Source organism: Letharia columbiana (genome assembly GCF_014066305.1).
Source record: "Letharia columbiana isolate WasteWater2 chromosome Unknown xpSc0000130_s0, whole genome shotgun sequence".
Classification (NCBI taxonomy): Eukaryota; Fungi; Ascomycota; class Lecanoromycetes; order Lecanorales; family Parmeliaceae; genus Letharia; species Letharia columbiana.
Window position 1 is genome coordinate 2,143 of NW_023501187.1, and position 22,288 is coordinate 24,430.

At 50.5% G+C, this 22,288-nt stretch overlaps 12 protein-coding genes across 12 annotated transcripts; 6 read left to right on the top strand and 6 right to left on the bottom strand.

The window, feature by feature from the left end:
• Window positions 1-246: 246 nt before the first annotated feature.
• Window positions 247-530, top strand: HO173_013401 (uncharacterized protein; the record flags this gene model as incomplete). Its single annotated transcript, XM_037315221.1, has 2 exons — window positions 247-356; window positions 437-530. The coding sequence occupies 2 exons, from the start codon at window positions 247-249 to the stop codon at window positions 528-530; spliced, it is 204 nt and encodes a 67-aa protein (XP_037157878.1).
• A 254-nt stretch (window positions 531-784) lies between these two features.
• Window positions 785-2,221, top strand: HO173_013402 (uncharacterized protein; the record flags this gene model as incomplete). Its single annotated transcript, XM_037315222.1, has 1 exon — window positions 785-2,221. One exon carries the CDS (start codon window positions 785-787, stop codon window positions 2,219-2,221), a length of 1,437 nt encoding a protein of 478 aa, XP_037157879.1.
• Window positions 2,222-2,284: 63 nt separating this feature from the next.
• On the bottom strand, window positions 2,285-3,630 carry HO173_013403 (uncharacterized protein; the record flags this gene model as incomplete). The annotated part of the gene is made up of 2 exons (XM_037315223.1): window positions 2,285-2,735; window positions 3,497-3,630. The coding sequence occupies 2 exons, from the start codon at window positions 3,628-3,630 to the stop codon at window positions 2,285-2,287; spliced, it is 585 nt and encodes a 194-aa protein (XP_037157880.1).
• Window positions 3,631-4,119: 489 nt separating this feature from the next.
• HO173_013404 (uncharacterized protein) lies at window positions 4,120-4,894 on the bottom strand (the record flags this gene model as incomplete). Its single annotated transcript, XM_037315224.1, has 3 exons — window positions 4,120-4,496; window positions 4,674-4,729; window positions 4,809-4,894. The coding sequence occupies 3 exons, from the start codon at window positions 4,892-4,894 to the stop codon at window positions 4,120-4,122; spliced, it is 519 nt and encodes a 172-aa protein (XP_037157881.1).
• A 1,445-nt stretch (window positions 4,895-6,339) lies between these two features.
• HO173_013405 (uncharacterized protein) lies at window positions 6,340-6,729 on the top strand (the record flags this gene model as incomplete). Its single annotated transcript, XM_037315225.1, has 1 exon — window positions 6,340-6,729. One exon carries the CDS (start codon window positions 6,340-6,342, stop codon window positions 6,727-6,729), a length of 390 nt encoding a protein of 129 aa, XP_037157882.1.
• Window positions 6,730-6,847: 118 nt separating this feature from the next.
• HO173_013406 (uncharacterized protein) lies at window positions 6,848-7,341 on the top strand (the record flags this gene model as incomplete). Its single annotated transcript, XM_037315226.1, has 3 exons — window positions 6,848-6,856; window positions 6,904-6,912; window positions 6,991-7,341. The coding sequence occupies 3 exons, from the start codon at window positions 6,848-6,850 to the stop codon at window positions 7,339-7,341; spliced, it is 369 nt and encodes a 122-aa protein (XP_037157883.1).
• Window positions 7,342-8,029: 688 nt separating this feature from the next.
• HO173_013407 (uncharacterized protein) lies at window positions 8,030-11,486 on the bottom strand (the record flags this gene model as incomplete). Its single annotated transcript, XM_037315227.1, has 4 exons — window positions 8,030-8,768; window positions 8,821-11,300; window positions 11,354-11,374; window positions 11,424-11,486. The coding sequence occupies 4 exons, from the start codon at window positions 11,484-11,486 to the stop codon at window positions 8,030-8,032; spliced, it is 3,303 nt and encodes a 1,100-aa protein (XP_037157884.1).
• A 532-nt stretch (window positions 11,487-12,018) lies between these two features.
• On the bottom strand, window positions 12,019-13,698 carry HO173_013408 (uncharacterized protein; the record flags this gene model as incomplete). The annotated part of the gene is made up of 6 exons (XM_037315228.1): window positions 12,019-12,054; window positions 12,198-12,349; window positions 12,405-13,084; window positions 13,137-13,399; window positions 13,454-13,482; window positions 13,533-13,698. 6 exons carry the CDS (start codon window positions 13,696-13,698, stop codon window positions 12,019-12,021), a joined length of 1,326 nt encoding a protein of 441 aa, XP_037157885.1.
• A 2,374-nt stretch (window positions 13,699-16,072) lies between these two features.
• HO173_013409 (uncharacterized protein) lies at window positions 16,073-16,749 on the bottom strand (the record flags this gene model as incomplete). Its single annotated transcript, XM_037315229.1, has 2 exons — window positions 16,073-16,273; window positions 16,519-16,749. The coding sequence occupies 2 exons, from the start codon at window positions 16,747-16,749 to the stop codon at window positions 16,073-16,075; spliced, it is 432 nt and encodes a 143-aa protein (XP_037157886.1).
• Window positions 16,750-16,923: 174 nt separating this feature from the next.
• Window positions 16,924-18,270, top strand: HO173_013410 (uncharacterized protein; the record flags this gene model as incomplete). Its single annotated transcript, XM_037315230.1, has 5 exons — window positions 16,924-17,048; window positions 17,102-17,484; window positions 17,535-17,612; window positions 17,660-17,775; window positions 17,821-18,270. The coding sequence occupies 5 exons, from the start codon at window positions 16,924-16,926 to the stop codon at window positions 18,268-18,270; spliced, it is 1,152 nt and encodes a 383-aa protein (XP_037157887.1).
• An 804-nt stretch (window positions 18,271-19,074) lies between these two features.
• HO173_013411 (uncharacterized protein) lies at window positions 19,075-19,761 on the bottom strand (the record flags this gene model as incomplete). The annotated part of the gene is made up of 2 exons (XM_037315231.1): window positions 19,075-19,379; window positions 19,653-19,761. The coding sequence occupies 2 exons, from the start codon at window positions 19,759-19,761 to the stop codon at window positions 19,075-19,077; spliced, it is 414 nt and encodes a 137-aa protein (XP_037157888.1).
• A 1,442-nt stretch (window positions 19,762-21,203) lies between these two features.
• HO173_013412 (uncharacterized protein) lies at window positions 21,204-22,022 on the top strand (the record flags this gene model as incomplete). The annotated part of the gene is made up of 1 exon (XM_037315232.1): window positions 21,204-22,022. One exon carries the CDS (start codon window positions 21,204-21,206, stop codon window positions 22,020-22,022), a length of 819 nt encoding a protein of 272 aa, XP_037157889.1.
• Between the last annotated feature and the right edge of the window lie 266 nt (window positions 22,023-22,288).

Consider the following 22,288-nt stretch of genomic DNA (forward strand, 5'->3'; position numbering starts at 1 on the left):
TCTACATTTACCTATCTGAATCCACTAGTGGTAATATTTTCTGCATCACCATGCAATGCGACGTCAGCACGATGATTGACTCTCCATGATCAGATTGAACACGATGCCTTTCCCAGTATCCCAGTATCGCATCCCCCATCTGCCACGACTAGAAATACATTGCCATATGATTTTTGATCTGGTATATCGCTTGTCTCATCGTTGTTCACATATCAACTGTAGCCTCGTTGCCGAAGAAAAGCCAGGATGTCTTTTGGCGTCGGCGTTGGCGATATCTTAGCGGTCTCGAAGCTTGCACGCAGTGTTTGGAGCCAAGTTCGAGACTCTTCCGATCAGTTCAATGCCATTCGCAATGAGTGAGTATGCTATGATGATGGACGCTTGTCCCTGAAGGCTTTCTGTATCAGACGCACAGTTTCCCTGACAGTGTCAACAGAGTTGCTGGTCTCCATCTCGTTCTCGAGGATGTTGCACAAAATTCATCACGGTGTCGGCTCAGCGGGAAGCAGAAAAGCGATCTGTCATCGTAGATAGAAGGAACGCAGAGCCTTCTTGAAGAGATTGCTGTCGTCCTTGAAAAGTACGAGAGTCTCGGAAAAGAATCATCGACGATAGGGCCAAGGCGGAAAAGGCCTTGAGGAAAATACGCTGGGATCAGGATGCCATCAGAGGCTTTCGCTCTCGTGTAATCTCGAACACTACGCTGTTGGACGCCTACAAGTCTAGTCACACAAGGGAGGTATCTCGAAGGGCGGCCGAGAGTGTGGCTACCCTGCATGAACGTATGGGAAGTTTACAGCTGGATCAAGACCAACGAGAGCGGCATGCACTGTTCGATTGGCTGACGACCCTCAATTTCCCTGCACAGCAGGATGTCTTCTTCGGTAGATGGCAAGAAGGCACAGGCCAATGGCTTCTTCATTCAGCGGAGTTTGAGACATGGATGAGCACGCTAGGAAAGACATTACTCTGCAGAGGAATGCCAGGTGCAGGGAAGACTATACTGGCATCCACGGTCATAAGCCATCTATCAACGCTCTGCAGTGACAAAATCTCCGTGGTTTGCATCTACAGCGATTACAGAAAGCAGCACGAACAGACACCTGTCAACTTGATTGCCAGTATTCTGAAACAGCTTCTTCAACATCAGACATCAATTCCCGAAGACATTAGGAGGTGCTATCGCCACCACGCTTACTCCGGGACCTGCCCGAATGCAAAGGAGATATACACCCTACTTCAATCTACAATTTCGGGGGTTTCTGAAGTCTACATAGTCGCGGACGCAGTTGATGAACTGTCTATTCAAGTCCGCCAACCGTTGCTGTCGAACTTATGCGCGCTTCAAGAGATCCATACACTCAATATGATGGTGACTTCACGCTTCATTCCCCAAATATCCCGGGAATTGCGGGATCCGATGTGTCTGGAAATCCGCACCAACGATGAGGATGTTCGCAGATATGTGCAGGGGCATCTCAATGATTTGGCTAGATGTGTCATGGGAAATCCTCAGCTGCAAGAAAGCATAGTGGATTCCATAGTGAATGTTGTGGATGGCATGTTTCTGCTGGCTCGGTTGCATATGGACTCATTGACGGACAAAACGACCTCTAAAGCTATCAAGAAATCTCTTGAAAACTTGCCAAAGGGCTCTGACGCTCTGGACACTGCCTACGAGCAAGCTATGCAGAGAATAGAAGATCAAAAGCCTGGCTTCAGAGATCTCGCGAAACGGACATTGACCTGGATTTCATACACCTACGAGTTGTTGACAGTCGCTGGAGTACGCCATGCGTTGGCAGTAGAAGTTGGAGAATCGGAGTTTGATCAAGAGAACCTCGACGAGATCGAAGATATACTTTCAGTCTGCTGTGGTTTGGTAATCATCGATCCAGAAACAGAGGCTGTCAGGCTGGTTCACTACACGACACAGGAATATTTCAAAAAATTCGGTTCCCGACATTTTCCAAACGCTCGAGAAGACATCGCCGTTAGCTGTCTTACATATCTTCTTTTCAACGAATTTGGAGGAGGCTGGGTTTGGGATGTTACCAAGGAGGGAAAAGATGGAAGTCTCAGGTGGACCACCATGGCACTAGTGAGAGATCGCCTACAAAAGTATCCGTTTCTTCTGTACGCCGCCAGATTCTGGGCATGGCATGCAAAATATTACGCCAGCAGTTTCGAAGATAAAGTGGGTAGATTATTGACAAGATGAAAGATGAAGATCACAGCCCTATCCGAAATATCAGAACTTCCTCTGCCGCCAAAAACCGGTCAGCTAGGCCGCCATCGTAGTCCTCGCTGGAACCCAAGATGTCGCTTGTGCATGCGCTGGCACCCTTCTTAGGCGGCCATGGTGTGGACTTCCTGGTTTGCCAGGCGATCCGAGGCCTCCTATTGCCAAGGTAAGAGCGTGCGGAGGATCTAGCCAACCGTCGAGGCCGGCCATTACTTTGCAATCTCGGACAATTGAAGGATCGGCGAAATCAGGCCACTGGTTTTGCCATGAAAACAAAGGCTGGAATGATTTCCCGGGTTCTAATATAACACTCGACGGAGGACAAGGGAGATCACCGAGGTTGAAAGACTGCGGAGTACCACTTTTGTCTAACGTCGATAGCTGGTTTGGAGCAAAGGATGCAGTGGAGGTAGCGTGTATTGCTAAGATTGAGCCGCAGCCATTGTTAATGGTGATGGAAAAGAACAAGGCGTATGCGCTTGGAGATATGCTTGTGATCAATCAGCATATTGGTTTGACCAAGGCAAATGGAAGAATTACGGGTTTAATCCAGAGGGAATGGTGACTGAGGTTGGGCTAGGAACTGTGGCGAGGCAAGCCGTGTTGGTGGACTCTTGAGGCCAATAGTATAGAGACACTGACTAGAGTCTACCTCAGAATTTTGCAAAATCACGGAACAGAGCCTGAACTTACCGATACTTGTATGGTGCAGATAGACGCTTGGCAGCCCGAGCTGTAACTTGGAGATGGCTGAACAGACTGATTTGCAGCAAAGTTATGATTGGGAAGCAGCCTAATAGGCTGAGATGAGTCGCCAAGATTCAAGTCCTGAGAAGAACTCCATGTTATCTTTTCCCAGAAGCTACAACTGACATGCTGCGCGAAAAGGATAAGGGTTGAGAAAAGCGCATATCGAGAGCATTGGATCCGCATATTGAAGTTGCCCATTCAACGACTGAATTTTTTGAGAAAGAAGGAGCTGTGATCGACTGAGCTTGGCAGTAGAAAGGAAAGAGAATCTTGGGCGTCTTCTATGTATAATGAAGTCACAATTGACGGGGCAAAGGTGGTGTATCGGAGATGAAAGTGCTGCTGCACGCTTTAGGGTTGCAGCATATGTGTATCCCAGACTTGCGTCGAGAGCGCACTCCTGTCGCAGAAGCTGCGGGCTCTCTTGCCTGGGAAATTACATTTCGATTGAACTGCCCAGGAAAGGCAGCATAAAGGCACCTAAGGATCAAGAAAGCGTACGCGCACGTATGGACAACCTGCACGTTGCGGACGTGTCCTCGAAGCGCTTGCGAAGGAAACAAAATGCGGTGATGAAAAGGAGTTGCAGCATACGTAAGGCAAGAAAGGACGTTGAGTGTGCTCTTACGCCCCATCGTCGCATGCGGATGCACCGGATCTGATTGCGAGCGGACGGCACAGCTGCGTGAGGGAGGCTCAGCAAGTTTCTCAATAGGTAAATCTAGCCGTAATGTAGAATTATAGTGAGCCCCTTTCTGTATGTTTTCTGTCCGTTTTTTGTTTTTGTTTTTTCTGTTGTTTGCGAGAGCGCTCTAGACCCAATCGTGTTATTTTCGACTCTGGCAGGCCTGTCGCCGCTTCCATCTCAAAACCTAGGCCCCTCCCTCCGAAACAGGGCCACGCTGTGCTTCCATTCGTATTCACGTTGCTGACGATGGGAAACCGGCGACATGGTATCATGACTCTGTCGCCTGGTCTCTCTGTAAATACCCTGTCATGCTTGCGAGCCGTTGCTCTTTGGCTCTTCGAATACGCCGCTCTGCCCTACCGTCTTTGGTTACGATTAATTGCTGGAGCTCAAGCTCGTCTACTATTGCTGATATCTATCCTACCTGCCATGACTGTCATAGCCAAGGTAACGTGCATTGGAAAGGGGTTCTACATAATATTCCGTCCGTGTATTCTATTGATAGAGGTGGTATTATGGAGAGATGATCAGTGAGTTGTGTTTGAACTATAGATACACTGAGGGCGCTAGTTGAGCGATTGCCTGTCCGGGCGGTTACGACTTGTGAGAGTCCGACTGCTACAGCGGGGATCAAAGCGGGCAGTTGGGCGCCAGTTGGAAATTGTATGAGGTCGATGAAAAGGCCGCCAGTGCCGGTTTGACCGATGATGTCGGCGCCCAAGGTGCCAACGTCGCAGCTGCTGCGTTTGTTTCTGGCTTTGGAGGCGGCACAGGTGTCGCTCTGTGCGTAGCTGACGATGGCACTTTGGAGGGCTACGGTTGATGATCTGGGAGTCAGCATACGTTTCTCAAGATGTCATTTTAGCCCCCAAAACAAGCCTCGGGAGCACAACAGAGAGAAGAAGCCCTTTCTCCGCCTCCAGGAAAAATGTCTCATGTGCAAAATAAACACCCCCGCGGGCTGGAAGGTGATACTCCGAAACGACGTACCGGATGGGAGGGCAATCGCTACCGCGCCATCGGTGCCAGTGGATAAGATGGGCCCGCTGATCTTCATTTAGTATATACGAGACCTCGAGCCAGAAAGCGCGGCGAGAGAGATCAGATTTTGGGAGAGAAACTTACCCAGTAATGGTGCTGGATGCACAGTTCCAGGAAGTAGGAGAAGGAAGCGTGCTGTAGTCACAAGGTGCATCTGAGCCGGTGGTCATTTCCGCATAGATTGTTCGTTGTTGCAACCACACCAGCCTGCATTCGCGATTGATGTGCAGGCGTTGCCTGGATCTGCCTCGTGGGAGCAAGTTGGCGAGGCCGCTGCTGCTCGCGGAGCGAGTGTGATGACAGGCTCTCTTGCTAGTAGGGCGGCGTGGGGCTGCAGGCGCTCGGATGCTGAACAAAGAGACACCGATATGAGTATGAGCCATAATGGGAGCATTCTACCAGTAATACTGATGGTGATATAGACTGAGGAAAAGGCAACCGAGACTTGTGTTGACAGAATGAGGTGTCTGAATCTGTGCTCTCTTTAAGAACATGTCAATAAAACCATGTTCAGCCTTTTCCCGCTCTAAAGACTTTGAAACAATACAACAGGAAAGGATACAGAAATCAGGGCAGGTGAGAATTGCTTGGCCGCCGCACTAGAACCAAGGCTTTGTAAAAGCATAAGGATATAGATGGGGTGAGCAATGAAGCATGACACGGCCGAGATCTTGAGGATCGGAGGTTCTGTTTCAAAAAGGAAGAAACACGAGTTGCCTCTGGTGCCGTGCCGCATAGTGTATCTGATAGCAAAGTTCCATGTGGCTCAATAGTCGATGTATTGTGCTCGTACGGCCGAGGTGATTCTTATCACGAGCCAATCAGAGATCAGCAGTCTCGAAAGTCCCATACAGCTCGCGTCGATTCCGAAGAAAATCATATGGGCTTTTCGACTGACTTTTTCTCCTATACTAAATGACGAGAGCAAGACACGGTTCAATACTCGATACTTGAGAACTTGGTTTCTTTGGTGATGCTTTGTTACCAAGAATGCTGGACCCGACATGAGCGGTCCAACTGGCTGATGGAACCATGTGCACATCATTATCTGACTTGCGCATGATGCAAACCTCGGCGGCACGAGTGAGAGATTCAGGTGCCATTTCCCGCGGCACGGCTCCACGACTAAGAAGAACCGATATTGAAGAGGAAAAGCTCACGTTGGCAAGATGATGGCATATGGTATGACGACCAGTACCTGACCAGTAAGGAATCCCAAACCTTTCTAGATAGCGTGGGTGTGACACGGTGAACCGTCATGTCGAGGGAGAAGCAATAACTTGAAGATTGTTGTGTTTGCTTCCAAGATACAACATAGCCGAAGCAATACGGAACAGCATAAATTGGAAGCGTACTTGAAGGGTCTTTGGTTCCATGTGGAATTGATGCCAAGTTTCATGTGGCTCGTTAGTGGATATGTTTAGTGTTTACCTAAGGTACCATTCCAAGGTTAAGCTTACATTCCGCCCGCGGCACGGTCGGGAAGGCCGAGAATGACAGAATACCGCTTCTCGCCAACGATCTATCCGGCCCACCAAACCTGCACTCTCTGACCCTCCTAGCTGGCGGTCCCAGGGAATTGTATACGCCGCCAACATTCCTCCATCGCAACCCAATGACACATCTCCACACCCTCACAATTTCCGACCGGGAAACAACCATCTCCGACATCTCCACCTACATCACCACTCTCCCATCCCTCCACACCCTCCTCATCGACGCCCTCAATTTCTCAACCCCACCACCAACAATTCCCCCCTCAGCCCAAAGATCCGCCCCACTCCAATCCCTCCACCTCAACTCCTTCCACCTCCCCCCCTCAACCCTGCACGCCCTCCTCCTCCTCCCCCGCGCCCTGCAAACGCTGAACTGCCTCACCCCCGGCCACCAGTTGTGGGAACCGTTCGGGGGCGGTTACCCCGACTCGGAAATGCTGGAGCCGCTGAGTGCCGCGGATATCGCATCGGGTTTGCGGCCGGCGAGGGACTCGCTGGTGGAGTTATGAGTTGTTGCCAATGCGGGGACGGATCGCTGGCCCGGTCGGAAAGAAGAGAGGTTGGATTTGAGGGATTTTGGGAGGCTGAAGGTGCTGAGGGTGGCGAGTGAGTTGGTTTTTGGTGTGAATGGACCGCGTCGAGAGCGTAAGGGGTTTTATGGGCTTTTGCCGTCTTCTTTGGAGGTTTTGGAGGTAAGTATTGCGTTTACTTGTCTCAATAGTCTTTCCCTTGCCGAAGGATATGTATGCCAACACGGTCACAATTCCTAGCTCGACTTCGGCTTCGATTCCAGAATCCTCGGCAGCGAAGGAGAAGAAGAAGAAGAAGAACAACAACAACTAACACCCACTTTCGATGAAACTCAGCCCCAGCAGCATCTAGCAAAGGAGAAAACGAAGTACGCATGGCTGCAGGAGCTCGCCGAGCACGCCGCGGACTCTCTTCCCAAGCTGAGAAAAGTGACACTGAACGAACGTTGGAAACACCCCCAAGGTTTCGCACACGTGCCGTTCCGGTGGGTACTACCGACGCATCTGGATGAGTTGTTCGAGAAGAGTGGCGTCGACGTGGAGGTTTGGATGAGGAGGCCGAGCGATTATGGCAATTTGGACGAGCGGTAGGTGGAGTGGGAGTTGTGTACGAAGTAACGACGAATTACAAACGAAGCCTCGGGAATGGCCCGGGGCGGGCCGATGGGTTACACGTGTGTCGGTATGAAGTTGTCAGTATTACACAGTTCAACGCACATATTTGCAGCACGCGGCAGAATCTGGTAGGATATGCGTGGAACATCGAGCTCCTTCGGCTCGGGGATGCTAAATAGAAGGATCGGAAATCCGTTGCCGTTGAGAGGGAAACGGTCAGCAAGTTGGACGGAGGCAGCATTTGGGACTTTTTGCTTGCCTGTTCGTTGGGGATAGGGTTGGTACTTTGGGGCATTAGGACGATCGTGGATATCGACAACTAACGCGAGAAAAAATAGAGCTCCATCGCGCGCGTCTAATATTCCATTAGTTAGATGTGTAGCGTCGGGAGATGTTGTTGGAGGGCTGATGTTGGAATAATGATAATGATATGAATTGTTTTGGGCGTGGGATCTTGCTTCTGACTCGGCCTGGTTTTCAGTGGATGGTTCAGGAACCGCTTCCGTGAAGAAGAGGAAGGGAGAGAGGGCGTTTTCCAATTTCATATAGTTGTTATAGTTATGCTGCAAACATTGATAGAATTCCTAAGCGATCTCCAACTAATTCCAACCTGGATTTCGTGACACTGCGAATCATCCGTCTTATCCAACGAACCCAACCCTCCCTACCTCTTCAACGTCTTCTGCTTCTCCGCATCCCCCACCAACTTCCGCCCCATAACCACCAACCCCTTCCTCCCCCTCACCCCGTCCACATACCGCCTGCTAACCCGCTCGCGGTCCCCCTTCTCGCCGAAATCCTCGAGCTCCTCCTCCGTCTGCGGCACCCAGAACGGATCCTCGTCCAGCAGCTCGAAGCCCGAGAACACGAGCTGCGGCTGCGCGGCGCCGGACGTGCGCTTGCGGACCTCGTCGCCGAAGCCGAAGGACTCGGCGGCGGGCAGGAGCGAGGAGATGAGGTAGAAGGGCGTGCCTTCCTTGAGGGACTCGGTGAGGATGCGGCCGCGGCGCCGGGAAAGGACCGTGTAGACGCGGCCGAGGACCTCGGTCGAGGCTTGGATTTCGCAGCTGTACATGGCGAGCATGAGGCGGGGACTCCAGTCCATGAAGCCCTGGCGGATGGCGTCGCGGACGGTTTTGATCGTTTCGCCTGTCAGGCGGCCGAGCTTCTCGCGCGCGGAGGATTCGTCGTCTGAGGGGGCGGAAACGGTGACGGATTCGAGGAAGACGGCGACACCTTGCATCGGTTCGTGGCACATGGGGCCTTGGGCTGTGGATAGTTGGAATGCGTAGGATATCTTGTCGGAAAAGTCTCGCGGGGTGAGGGTGTCGGGGTTCGGTCTACTGTTGGCGTCGTTGTTGGCTCCGAGGTCGGTCACGGGGGTTTCGTGGGTTTCTTGGAGACTGTTGAATGTCAGTTTTGTGCTGGAGCGGTATTCTGAAGGAGTTTTCTGACAATCTTTGGCATGTCCCGTCTTGGGTAGCATCGATGAGCAGATTCGGCCCTGTTCGTCGCGGACCAAACGCTGCGATCTTCTCGACTACATCAGCCCAGATGTGCTCCTGGCCTTTTGCCTCAGCGAAGACAGATCGAAGCTCTTCTCTGAAGTCCAATAGAGACAGCATCCCAGTGGCGGCCACCGGTATCTCGTCGGCTTCAGCTTGCTCTTCTACGTTTTCCCCTTCTGCCGTCATTCTTTTCTTGCCCTCTTCTTGCTCTTTCCTTTCAGAATAAAGTCGCCGTATTGCTCCAGCATTCTTCAGCAAGAACTCTGTCACGGCATCCGGCAGGGGTCTGACTCTCAAACGCACCGTAACTTGCTTTGAAGTCGTGACACCAATAACGGTCCCTCGTGGGAGGTCTTTGTTCTTGGGTGGTGACATCTCAGTAGCACTCACAATTGTCTCTCGGTATGGCACAATGGGCTCTCCAGCCTGGATCTCACATTTCGCAAATCTCTCTCTCAAATCCTTTAGACATCGTTCAAGGTGCAACTCCCCAGCTGTCACTATCACATGCTCGCCACTCTCCAGCACCTCGTACTGCGCGCAAGGGTCACTTTGCTCAAGCAACTTCATCCCCCTAATCATCTTCTCCAGATCAGCAGGATTGACCGGCTCAAGCGCAACGCGAACGATTGGCTGGCTTCCCATATTGACGCCAGCAAGATTCACAGCGCCCTCGAGCTGGCTGCAGAGGGTACCGGATTTCAAGACATGACCTTCAAGACCGCCTATGCCGAAGACAACACCCGCGGGTACAGAGGTCAATGCTTCGAGTCCTCGGCCCATAAGTAGGTATAAGCCAGTGACTATGACCTTCTGAGGCTCAGGCGCATTATGCGGATAGGCTGGTGAGAATTTGGGTGGGAGAACATAGACGGAGTCACCAACAGAAAGGGTTCCTGAGTACAGCCTTGCAAAGCCAATCAAATATTCTGGGTCTTCTTTCACTTCGCCTATCGCATTGTCACCATTGGCGTCGGTCAGATTTGACTCATCAAGGGCTTGCGTCATTCCGTTGAGATCGGCTTCTCCGTTCACAGCTGCCTGGGCCTTCTCAAACTCTGCTCGCTTTTTTCGAGCTAGGTCTCTTGCCTCCTCGCCTGTCATGGCACCACCTCCTTTTCGCTTGTTCTGCGGCATTTCGCTTGCAGGCACTGCTACCATCTTGCTGACGTAGGCTACCACTGGGTCATCTTCGCTCGATTTTATATTGACCATTGCTTCCCGAATCATTGGATCAACATGTTTTGCTCCGGGTGACGCGTCAATCAGTGCAGGGAGACGGCTCCCTTGCGCCGCTGGCGGAGCAGGGAGATGCTCGATGACTGACACTAGGACAGCAGTCGATAAAGGCAGCCATGCGGAAAAGACTGTAGTCATAATAGCTCTGGGATCCCTCGAACGTAGTACGTGCGGCGGTATTATGAGAGAGAGCGACTTTGTGATTTTCTCAACCGTTGCCGGATCTCCTTTGCCTTTGCTTCCACCTGTAGTGGCTTCATAAACAGCCCAGATGTTATCAAGAACCAGTTGCACGAACATCGGCTTCAGCGCTCTACCTTTCAGGTGCTTAGAGCCCAATACTCTCTTCGTCTTGGGTTCCAGATAGAAATCTCCCCAGAGAACTTTTTCTAAAATGGAGCGCTTGATGCCCAATTTCTTCTCATAGAGCGAAGCAAACTGCCGGACGGTAAAAGCCCACCCATCGACAGCACTGCTGAAAATGACATTGTTCTTCTCCGGAGCAAAGTAGAGATCCTCATCATCTTTCTCCTCAAACTCACCAGTAGTACCACTCGTAGCAACACTTTCCGAGTCTTCAGTCACAGACCCCTTTGTAGCCTTCCTCTCCGCCCTCTCGACCTCTTTCGCTGCCGCAGCAGCGACCCGTTGCTCAACCCTCTCCCTCCACTGCAGATCCTCTTCCATCCTCTCACCCTGAAAAAAACTCCCAATCACCGCATTCACTTGCTCTAGTAGCTTACTCAGATGCGTAAATGCCTCCCCAGGACTCATCTTGAGTTCTGTAATCAGCCTATCAACCTTATTGATAACCAAAAGCGGCTTCAAATGCTCCGTCCACGTCTGCCGCAGCACCGTGACAGTCTGGCTACAAACACCCTCTACCGCATCAACAAGCACGAGCGCTCCGTCGCATAATCGGCTCGCCGTGCTGACTTCGCTACTGAAGTCGATATGGCCGGGTGAATCGATTAGATTGATTAGATACTCTTTCTGCACAGGAGAAGCTTCCGGCGCTGAGCGACGGAGTAAAGAGAAGTAGAGAGAGATGGCTGATGATTCCATTGTGATGCCGCGGAGCTGTTCATCAGGGCGGGAATCTAAATAGCGGATTTTGCCGGCGAGTTTAGGGGAGATGATGCCATTGGTGGCGATGAGGGCGTCGGTGAGGGAGGTTTTGCCATGGTCCTAAAACTTGGATCAGAATATGTCCTTGAAGGCATATCGAACCAACTACTTACGACATGGGCGAGTATACAGATCTAATTTTATATCAGCTCATGAAATGAATGTGGACATTGGAATGCATACATTTCTGACTTCATCGGCATTGCGCTGAAGCCCGATGAGCTTTTCTGGACTTACGACAGGCATCTTGAGGATTGCCTGACATGTTCGTGCCTTTAAGGATATGAAGAAGATCGATTCATGGGATGGTCCATATCGATTCGGGGATGGTGTTAAGTGTTGCGGTCGAGAAGAAAATCTCGCTTGCGGGGCATGACTCAGACTACACCTATTGTACTTTTAGATGTGAAGCATACATTTTCTCTTTACAATTGTAGGGCATTGCGGGCTAGATTTTGAGGTGCTCATGCTCAATCTTCTTTCGCCTAGGGTGCTTCATTTGCTATGCTACAAACAACGAGATGCTACCAACGCCAGTGTAGAGTGGGTTCTCGCTAAGAAGGCAAGCTAGCCGGACAAGAGACTTTTGTACAAGAAGCTACAGAAGGCTGGAAGATTGCTTGCTCGCTCTCGGCATCGTACCCATGGGGATCCGCCGAACACCAGCTTCCCTAATGAACTTTGTGAAGCGATTGACCTTATGTACACCAGCGGTCCCCCAAGGAACACCCGCAATCACCGCAACCGCGGCGGTATCCGTCGGGCGATGTATGATGAATTATTTGATGACTCGTGTGACCAGGCCGGTGGCGACCTACCGAGTACTTAGAGTCAGCGTTGCCTCTCCAAGACAATTTTCAAGTCACATATGAAAAGCATCAGCAGTATGTTACTCCCGGATCATGGCTAGCGATTCCAAATGCTCTCTATGGAAAAGGAATTCGAAGAGTAGCTTACCGTACGTCCACCCTCCCGTATGTTGAACCTCTGTCCACTCTCGAGGGCGATTGGGTTGTAGATATCACACGTCATCTCGACGTTGTCTCCCGGCATAACCATCTTGGAGCGATCTTCGACGTCCGCTGGCCAGTGTAGAGCGGCGGCTTCATCTGCGTGATGAGTCAGTACGAGTGCATGCAATCCATGCGAGCCAAGGAAATATACCAGCAGTTCTCATGAAAATCTGTGGCCGGTAGTTATCCGAAAACCCAGTGTGGCGGCCGCCCTCCTCCTTTGTGAGGACGTACATTGAGCACAAGAATTGTTTGTGCGCTTTCGCAGAACCTGGTTTAGCAATGATCATGCCTCGCTTCACGTCTTCTCGCTTAACACCGCGAAGCAAAAGTCCAGAGTTGTCGCCAGCTCTCGACTCGTCGCAGGACTTCTTGAAGGTCTCGATATCCGTGACTTTGGTCTTGATGGGATGCTCGCCTTTGCCTACGAGCTCGACCTCGGAATCCTTCTTCAAGATACCACGCTCCACTCGTCCCGTGGCCACAGTACCACGGCCTGGAATGGAAAACACGTCTTCAACGGACATGAGGAAGGGTTTTTCGGTCTCACGCTGTGGTGTTGGGATCCACGTATCCACCGCGTTCAGCAGCTCATCGATCTTTTGCACCCCTATCTCGGGTTGTCGACCGTCGAGCGCACACAAAGCGGAACCAAGAATGATAGGCGTAGTGTCTCCTTCGAAACCGTAGGTCGTCAGTAATTCCCTCATCTCCATTTCCACAAGCTCTAACATCTCTTTGTCTTCTATCGCATCGACCTTGTTGACGAACACCACAATTTTTTGGACTCCGACTTGTCGCGCGAGGAGGAGATGTTCTCTTGTCTGCGGCCTGTATCCGGTCAACCTCTGCTCACGATCCAAATGTCCCGTACGCCACCCACATTTGCCCATCAGAAGCAGCCACCACGATAACAGCTCCGTCCATACTTGAAGCACCCGTAATCATGTTCTTGACGTAATCTGCGTGGCCGGGGCAGTCGACGTGGGAGTAATGCCGTGCCTCCGTGCTGTACTCGATATGTGCTGAGGAGATGGTGATACCACGCTTCCGCTCTTCGGGTGCCTTATCAATTGCGCCATATTCAAGGAAGTTGGCCATGCCTTTCTCAGCCTGTCGTTTCGTGATAGCAGCGGTCAAGGTGGTCTAAATCAAGCATCAGCACTGGTTCTGCGCACTCCGATCTGGCAATGCGCGTACCTTGCCGTGGTCGACGTGACCAATGGTGCCTGTTCGAATCAGCTTCAATTGTCCATTGCATACACCGCTAGTCCCGTACCGATGTTGACATGGGGTTTCGACCGCTCAAAGGCCGTAGCAAGCCCCCGTATTCCATTTGTATCTCTCCCGAAGACTTGCTGTACAGGGTTGACGCCCTTTTGCTGCCGTACAGCAAGTCGGCTCGCCCGTAGTATCGGTACCAATGAGCGGGTGATGACCACCATCTTGAGTCACCTCGCACTTACACCGGAGCAGGATGATAAGAAGTAGAATGGTCGAAGAGGCGTTGACGGTAGCACTACTCCGAAACTTTTGGATCCGAGAGATCGTCACCAAAAAACATTTAGCGCCTCGCGGAAAAGTCTAATATTACCGTAGATTACACGTCCAGCCGGAGAAAAATTACTGACGAAACCTGGCAAAAATACAGCAGTCAACTAACGCAGATGTTATTATTATTAAACCCTGTAATTTTGAGATCTTGAAAATGTCTTTCTACCTTAAGGTACCTAATGATGATTTACCAGAGTAGTAAATTTAAGTACACGTTCTAGTAACATATTTCTAGCGCGTCAGAAGACAAAAAAAGACAGTCATCACAGGAATGTTTCAGAAGCCAGTTTTGAAGATCGTACCTGACCGAAGCCTTCCGTATTTACACTATATGTTCGACCTCTACTTCATACCATTACCGCCACTCTTACTCAGAGTCTCCATATTGGTGTACACGCTGTGACAGCGGCGACTTCCTCGAGGTTTCCTCGTTCTTCGTTTGACCAAAAAGCGAGCGGGCGACAGTCAAGGAGAATAAGAAGACTGCCGCTGCAGCTTCCATGGTAGTGCCAGAGCAATATCCAGACGGAGTCCGTGACGTTGTTTCCGAGATGCGTAAGCGCCACGCGGATGATGGCGATAGCGATCATAGAGATAGAACGACTTAACACGGTCCCTATAACCGTTTTGCGCCGGAGGTTGTTTTTGACGCGCCAAAGCAAGGCGGTGGGTATTGGTAAGATAATGAGGCCAGTCAAGATATCGATGTAGGCCGTCATGTCAAGGTAGATTTTTTCGTGATGAGATATGACGGATGTAGGACATCATGTCTCTGCAAGACCGAAGGCGGTGCTGGAGGTATGCAGAGCTTGAAGTCTCAAACAACTACTCAAAAAGCTGGACGAAAAGTTGGCCAGACCATGAATACCAGAATGATATATTTACAAGCAGCTAGGGCCATGACACCGACGACTACGAAGCACCAAATATTCAAGAGGCCGCACGCGTTGTATAAGGCTGCGAAGAAAGGAAGGAAAGAGAAGTTCACGGCGAATAATGAGGTCCACAGGTGGCACAGAGGCATATCTCTGAGCTTGTGCTAATACAGCGGCTCGTTCAATACAGCAGGAGTCGTCCCTAAACCAGTCTTAGAGCTGAACCTGACTCGGGCGTCACCAACATCGAGACGGTGAGACCGACGGATCCGGAGATAATCAATTCCGAAGGCTTGCAAAGATGTCTTATTACTGTATATTGAGGAGGATCAATCAAATTCTACAACGGTCGTTTTCAAGCGACCAACAAGACTGTGTGCAGCAGCGCTGCATGATGATCTTGCCGTCTAGAATTAGAGAGTGTTTCATGATTAATTGGAAGAACTGCAAGATGCATTGTGCAGGCGGCCTATTCTTCTTTCACGTGCTTTTGAAGTCCAATCGCTTTTAGAGACAGGCGACCAGCACACTCCCATCATCTGGATGAAAGCGATTGCTACCTCGAAATCGGAATCTCAGTGTACGTGATAAATGAAAGGCATGATAAGAGCGAATCAGATTCCTGTCCGTACAACCATCGACGGGCTAGAACGCTGAAAAATGTCCCAAACCCACCATACCGCTACAGACCCCGCCTCAGAAAGGCGCCTTTGAATCTTTTTTGGAATGACACAACATGCTCGGGGCTGATCGTGTGTAGTGTGCGCTATTGGGTTTGGGATGGGCGTTGACCGGGAAGCGAGAGAGCGCATCAGAGCCTCGATGGAGATTGTTTTTCCGTTTCCGGGCAGGCCATGAAGACTGACCCCACGCTGCAATCATCAACTTAACGGATCCAAAACGAGCAGCAAGAAACTGGGCCAGAGCACCTTGGGCCAATGGCTTTGAAGGCAGCAGGACAAATGGGGCCAACGGAACTCGGTACTCACTTACCTTCCAGGGCACTGCGAACGACTTGTAGTCCTCTCAATCTAAAGTAATTTCCGCTTTCCCGTCCGCCTAGTTTGCTATTAAGTTTCCTTTCCCCCTTTCCGCCTCTCTTTAGACAAATTTTCACTTCAAAATTTTGTCTCTATCTCTGTTTTCTAATTATGGTAATATTTTTTAATACGCTCTTGGTCGCACCCCCACTAATTTATATCGTCAATTCGTGCCAAATTTGAGTTGGGTTGATACTCTTCTTCGTAAAATGTCCACGTCGATATTGCTTTTTGCGGTTTAATTTGTTCCGGGGTTAAATTCTTTTGCAGGGACTTTTCAGTTTGCAGAAGTCCTCTTTAAAAGCCTTGAATATCGCTGATGAGTTGAAGCTTCATCTCATGATTGAGGATCACGTTTTCCACTTGCAACCTTGCACGTTCTTCCAGAGCTTGTGGTTTTTGCTCCAATACCCTCGATCATACACCCATATCTCTTCTTTGATCTCGGACAGACGCTGGGTGGCGGCAGTGATAAGGTTGTCCACGGTCTGGGACCGCCCATTTATAACATCCCCTTGGCTTCGTGGATATAGCATGTAGTGATTTTTCACCTGAGAATATTCAGTCTCCCAATAGTCCGCAACGTACACCTGAAAGTCCCGGTCTTCCCAACGATATTTCTATCTCCCAAACTCCACTTTGTCTTTCAGACGGCCGGTGCCCTTCTGGTCATCAGTGGCTGGCTTATAGATCCGTGATGAAAAAAAAAATTCCCCCAGTTTTTGCCAATTTGAGAATCCCTGTCGATTTTTGGTGTCTGCGTAACACTGTAGTTTGGGTGCCATCTGCGCGGTACATCAACGATGCCGATATTGGTCAATATTCCCGATTTCGAGAAGTGACTTCGCAGCTCTTCCATCACACTGGGGTAGGGGTCGCCATCGCAAGGTTGCTGTATTCGCTCTGATGAGGCTGCTGGGGCAATGTTCTTTGCCACGACGTACCTCAACAGGTCTTTTCGATTGCGGGGACGGAAGAGTCGAGGTTGTTCGAGAAGCCGGCGTGTGCGGACGTGGCGGTGAGCCATGGCAGGTGCGACGAAGGCATAAGAGGTTTCAGCCCTATTGCGAGGTTCAGCCCTATGACAATGGCTAATACAAGTCATAGGCTAGGCTGATTTGACCTGCGCATGGCCTACCAGGTGTACAACATTGGAGCTTCACTTTTTATGATATGATCGGGAAGCAGGCATTGTCACAAGATGTCACTCCGATCTAACCGTGTCCTCAAAGGGGCAAAGGGCGCCTACAGATTGCTTGAGCCCTTGAGGTCCAACACAATCTTCAAAGCACAGTCTGTACACGTCCCTGATGCCGAACCTAGATTGCAAGTCTCAATTTCCCCGCTGTCCGTACCAGCCCACAACTCATAGATTATAGTTTCATGATCAAAAGCGCCCCTCCCCCCACCCCGCAAGAATCCATCCCAAAAACTCCAGGTCAGCGATCGCCTGCAATGGAAAGAATGGCTCTTGTCCGCGAGTATGAGATACACGAGGGGCCCGGTCCTGTCAAGACCAACCCCTTCATAAGAAAGCTTCATGATGTTGTCGGACAATGGGATATGGTTGAGGGGCGCGGTCGTGCTGGCTTTGACAAGACCTCCGAGGACCCGCCATGTTTGGTTTTCGAATGGATGGAGCATGTTTTGTGGAACCTGCGCGCAGAGCCATACCGCGAAAAATCTGTCCTTCCCAAGATGATTGCCCGTTCGGTTTTGGAAGCACTCGATATTTTCGCATCTGCAAATGCGATGCATACCGGTTAGCTCTCTCTGTTCTTGAGGTCACTTCGGTGGTGTTAACAAGATCAGATGTCAATCCGAACAATATCTTTCTGTCAAATATTGACAGCGCTTCTCCGGTGGTGAAGTTGGGAGATCTTGGAAACCGTACGTGACTTGGATAAACCATATCTATTTTTCTCTGACGATCTCAGTGATGCGGGAGGGCTTCAACAAATATCGCATACAACCTATTGGGTGTAGGGCGCCGGAGGTATGGCGAGGCTTGGGTTGCTGGCCGTCGTCTGATATATGGTCACTTGGCGTCACGGTTTGTAGTCGCACCCTCTACCTCAGAACCCAGCTAACGGACCAGCTCGCGCACTGGCTGGGGCATAAGGCCATCTTCGGTATTAGTGATAAAGTCGTTGAAGATCTTACCGAATCCTGGTGCATTGCCAAGATCGACCGACTAATTGGCCCACTGGGTCCACCTGTCCAAAACCCGGAGTACGAGTCGGAATTCCGTATGGCTGGTGAATTATCTATGGGCACATATATACATCCTGAAATCGATGGGCCAGTACCTTATATTGACGTGAGCACTCTACGTCAGGAGCTTGAATCTCTATCTGGCCCCAAGGTGGATCCGGGGCTCCTGGACTTCATCGTTTCTCTCCTCATCGTGGACCACACCAAAAGACCGACCGCTGCAGAGGCTCTAAAGCACCCCTACCTACACTCCACTGAAGTCGGAAATGGCGTAACTGCCCTATCAATTGGTCCCCTGCCGCATCTGGACGATAAAGACACAGTATGTAAATGACTGAATGTTCTAGATCTATGCTTTAAGTTGTTTGGCGTGTACGGCAAAACGCCCCTCCGAATACGACAGAAATAGCCGAAATCAAACCCATGACAACCCTCGCTGCCACAGACAACGCCTCCCTGACAATACCGCCCAACATTGTATTGATACTGCCAATTGGAGCTTGAAAAGGCAATTGTGTCAGCTCCAAGACAACTATGGCCCAGATATGATGTCCGTACGGTTCGTGTTGCGAGCGGGCTAAATCTTGTCAGAAAGCCACGCAGGAAAGTCTGAATATATCAAGGATAGAACTTACTTGTTGCTTGCTTGGGTCTGATGTTGCATGAGCCGACCAGAGAGGCCGATCGTTCTCGTCCACTCCGAACAGGGCAATGGCTGGAAACGCCAGATCGAGTCCATCGATAAAACTCTACTTCAGAAAGCGGTAGAAAAAGTGGCAGCGGCGGTCCCGGGATCCAATTTGGGGTTGACAAAGAACGAAAGGACCGCACAGACAAGGTTGTAGTTGTACAGGTGCACTCGAGCAACGGTCCAAAATCCGGGTGCTAAGCCAATATACATAGTTCCATGCCGCATCCTAGTCCAGAGGATCCTTGACTCCACACCACAATCAGCGGCGAAGAAAAAGCCGGGAAAGAAGTATTAGGAAACACGTTCCTTATGATCCGAGTCCGGATGGTCTAAGTTTCTCCACCTGCGTTTAGCCCTAGTAATCCACTAATGTTTAGTAGTCTTCCAGCAGTTCAAAGTAGTAGTCACATCGCGATATTACTATGCAGAATCCGTACCCGGCTTAGATTACCCTTTCAAGTTGGCCTTCTGCTTCTCCGACACATAGAATCTCTGCTCGTAGGCCGCCTTTATAGTCTTGCGAGCGCGGTATTTAAAAATGGCGCGGTGGGATACAACGAAGAGGACCGCATTGTAGATCCTCTGGCGTTTCTTTAGCTCATCTCCAAATAGCCGGAAAGAGCTGTCTGTCGCCGTTGCCTTACTCACTTTCACAAAGACAGGCCTCTTGTAATTCGCATCATACTCTCCGTTGCCAAATTCGAGGTCTTGCCTGGTAGCGTCAATGGCCCGACCACCGAGAGTGTTATGTCCTTAGCGAGCGAGGAGTCGTCATTGTTGAGATAGGCGTCGAAGAGGAGAGGGTGATATGTCTGAATCGATGGAATCTCTGCCGAAGGGAGCAGATCAGCAACAGTCTCGACATCACCTCGGCGAAACTTACCCCTCTCAGATCACGAGGATCTGGACTGCCTTGTCTGGCGAAACGCTTTAAATGGGATGAACAAATAGTTAGCATACGCCGTATATCAGTTTTGAACCAACAGGCATAGCGTTTACTATTGGACAGACCTCCCAACGCGCACGAAATTCTTTGACCACATCGCTGCCTTCAGGTATATCGAAGTCGGTGAGGATTATCATCATTTTTTTTCTGCACCGTGATGATTCGGATTCAGACATCGATGGAGACATCTTTAAAAGAATATTGCTTAAGCTATGATTTGCTTCTTTCTCTACAGAGGGCAGAGTCATAGTCAACGGCATGATCACTGGGCTGAGCTTAGCTCATATACGGAATTATGCTCAGGCTAGCATCTGGGAAGGTTTCCAGTGGTATCACAAGATCAAAGATCCATACGAGAGAGGGCCCGAACAGGATTTGGAGACCTTTCCGGTCGCTGGATGACTCGGCTATGTCAGTTGGGATGAGCAACCCTTTCTTTAGAACCTGTAAGGAAGTAATGCCAAGTATAGTATCAGCCAGCAAGGAGATCCTAAAGCTAAAGGAGACGGAAAAGAACTTCTAAGGAAGTCCAAAGAGGTCCTGAGGTATTGGATTGGGTCCAAATAATAGGATGATTCGTACGAACACGTCATTCGTGTGGGAGGCTCCTGGTAGACGTCACCTAGGGAAAGTCGGATACCGGGCGACGCTTTCATAAGCTGCGTCATTGGTGGGGTACTGAGAGAATCCTACAATACAGGACCATCCAGGCGAATATGCAGGTTGGTCCGTGGCAAGCAGGATTGAGACAACGGTGTTGTAGGCATCAAAGCACCGGTAGAGTCTCACCAGATCGCGATAGATAGCGGCTGCGCCGGACGCAAGCTTGTTGTGGCCTGAGGCGGCCAGCTGAGCGATAGCAGCTCGACGAAATGGGCATTTTACTCCTAGGCGATTTCAATAGACACGATCACCTATGGGGGGGCGAGTCGTTATCGGAAACCCGCCAAGGGGAAGCCGAACCGATCCTCGATCTAATGTCGAACTACAATCTTCAGAGCCTCTTACCAAGAGGCACCCCAACGTTCCAACAGGGGCCGTATCAGACGACAATTGACCTGACGCTGGCATCTCCGGCCCTTGCCGAAGGAACGATTCGCTGCCAAGTATACGATATAGAACATGGTTCCGATCACAGGGCGATTGCGTCTCAATTCGACATTGAAGCACCGCAGCCGGTCCAGCCGACTCGATACCTATGGAAATCGGCCCCTTGGGGTAGGATTCGGGACAGAATTACGGCAGAATTGAGACCGCCGCAAGGATCAATCCAAAGTCAGACGGACCACTTGATACAGGTGGTAGAGTCAGTAGTCGGACCCCTCGGGTAAGGAATTCAAATATCGCTTATCAAAGATCGCTTATCAAAGATCTCGCTTACCAAATTTACTGGACAGCCCTGATCAAAAAAATAGGTTATGAATTTAATTCATGGGCCTAAACTCGTGTGTAATAATACACGAAGGCTTTCATTCAAACGGTGTTTTACTAGGATTAATAACGTTTCGCGACCTTCAGATTAGTGTAGAAAACGCGGCGAATTTTAGTACGAGTAGCGCGATCCAAGCAAAGTAATCGAGCTTTTGAAACTCCATAACAGAGTCTATTGGAACATAAAAGCACCTGGGCTATGAGACCATCAAACCATCTCATAAATACTTCAGAAGCTCTACGGCGAGTGTTCCTACCACCTCGAAACGAAATATCAAGGACGTACAGCACCCGACCCATCCTTCAACGCGCCAACCCTCGCCCACGATGCCTCTCCTGCCCACGCCCCTCCCGTCTCCGCCCTCAACATCCCCGCAATGCATCCACCGACGGACACATGGTGCAGATGCCAAAGTACGGGCCCAAGCCCGTACCGAACGGTAAGAAATTCGGACCCAAAGACGGCCTGGAGGGGCGCCCACGAGACGAAGAGATCAATGCCTATAAAGTCTACATGGTCGGATCCGGAGAGGACCGCCTCTCAGAACCCCGCGTCCTATCCCAAGTCCTCGGTGCGCGCGAGCGAGACGAAAAGGGCCATCCGACACAGTTCGTGCAAGAGGTCGCGCCGCCGAGTGAAGAGCGCCCGTGGCCCATTTGCAGACTGTACGACAAAAAAGCCGCGCGCGAGGCGGAAGAGGCGAAGCGGCGAGCGAGCAAGGTGAATATGCAGTCGAAGCAGCTGGAGGTTCGCTGGACGGTCAGCGATAACGATTTGGGACATCGGATGGTGCGGTTGAAGGAGTTTCTGGAGAAAGGGTGGAAGGTGGAAATTGTTTTTGGGAGTAAAAGGAAAGGGTGGACGAGGAGGAGGCAGGCGGATCCGGAGGAGGCGACGAAGGTGTTGGAGAAGATCAGGAAGGCTGTTGGGGAGGTTGAGGGAGCGCATGAAAGGCGGATGCAGGGAGAGGTTGGGAAAGAGGCTGTTTTGTTGTTTGAGGGGAAAGCAAAAAAGTAGCGAATTGAAGGGTGATTTTCATGGTTGACTTATGGCTCTTTTCCCATAGACACTTCCAGACCCTTCGTACGGCGCCAAATCTTAAGCTGTCATTTTCCGACACACACTTGAAGATTCTGGCGGAGTCTTGGCCGACGCAAGCAACATATCACCTCGATTCTCGAATTCAAAAGCCGAGTACGGTACCCCTTTTTCATGATACAAAAGCAACCCCAAGAAAAATGGAGTACTGCTCCCCTGCCCGAATCTCTTCTTCGCAATCATCC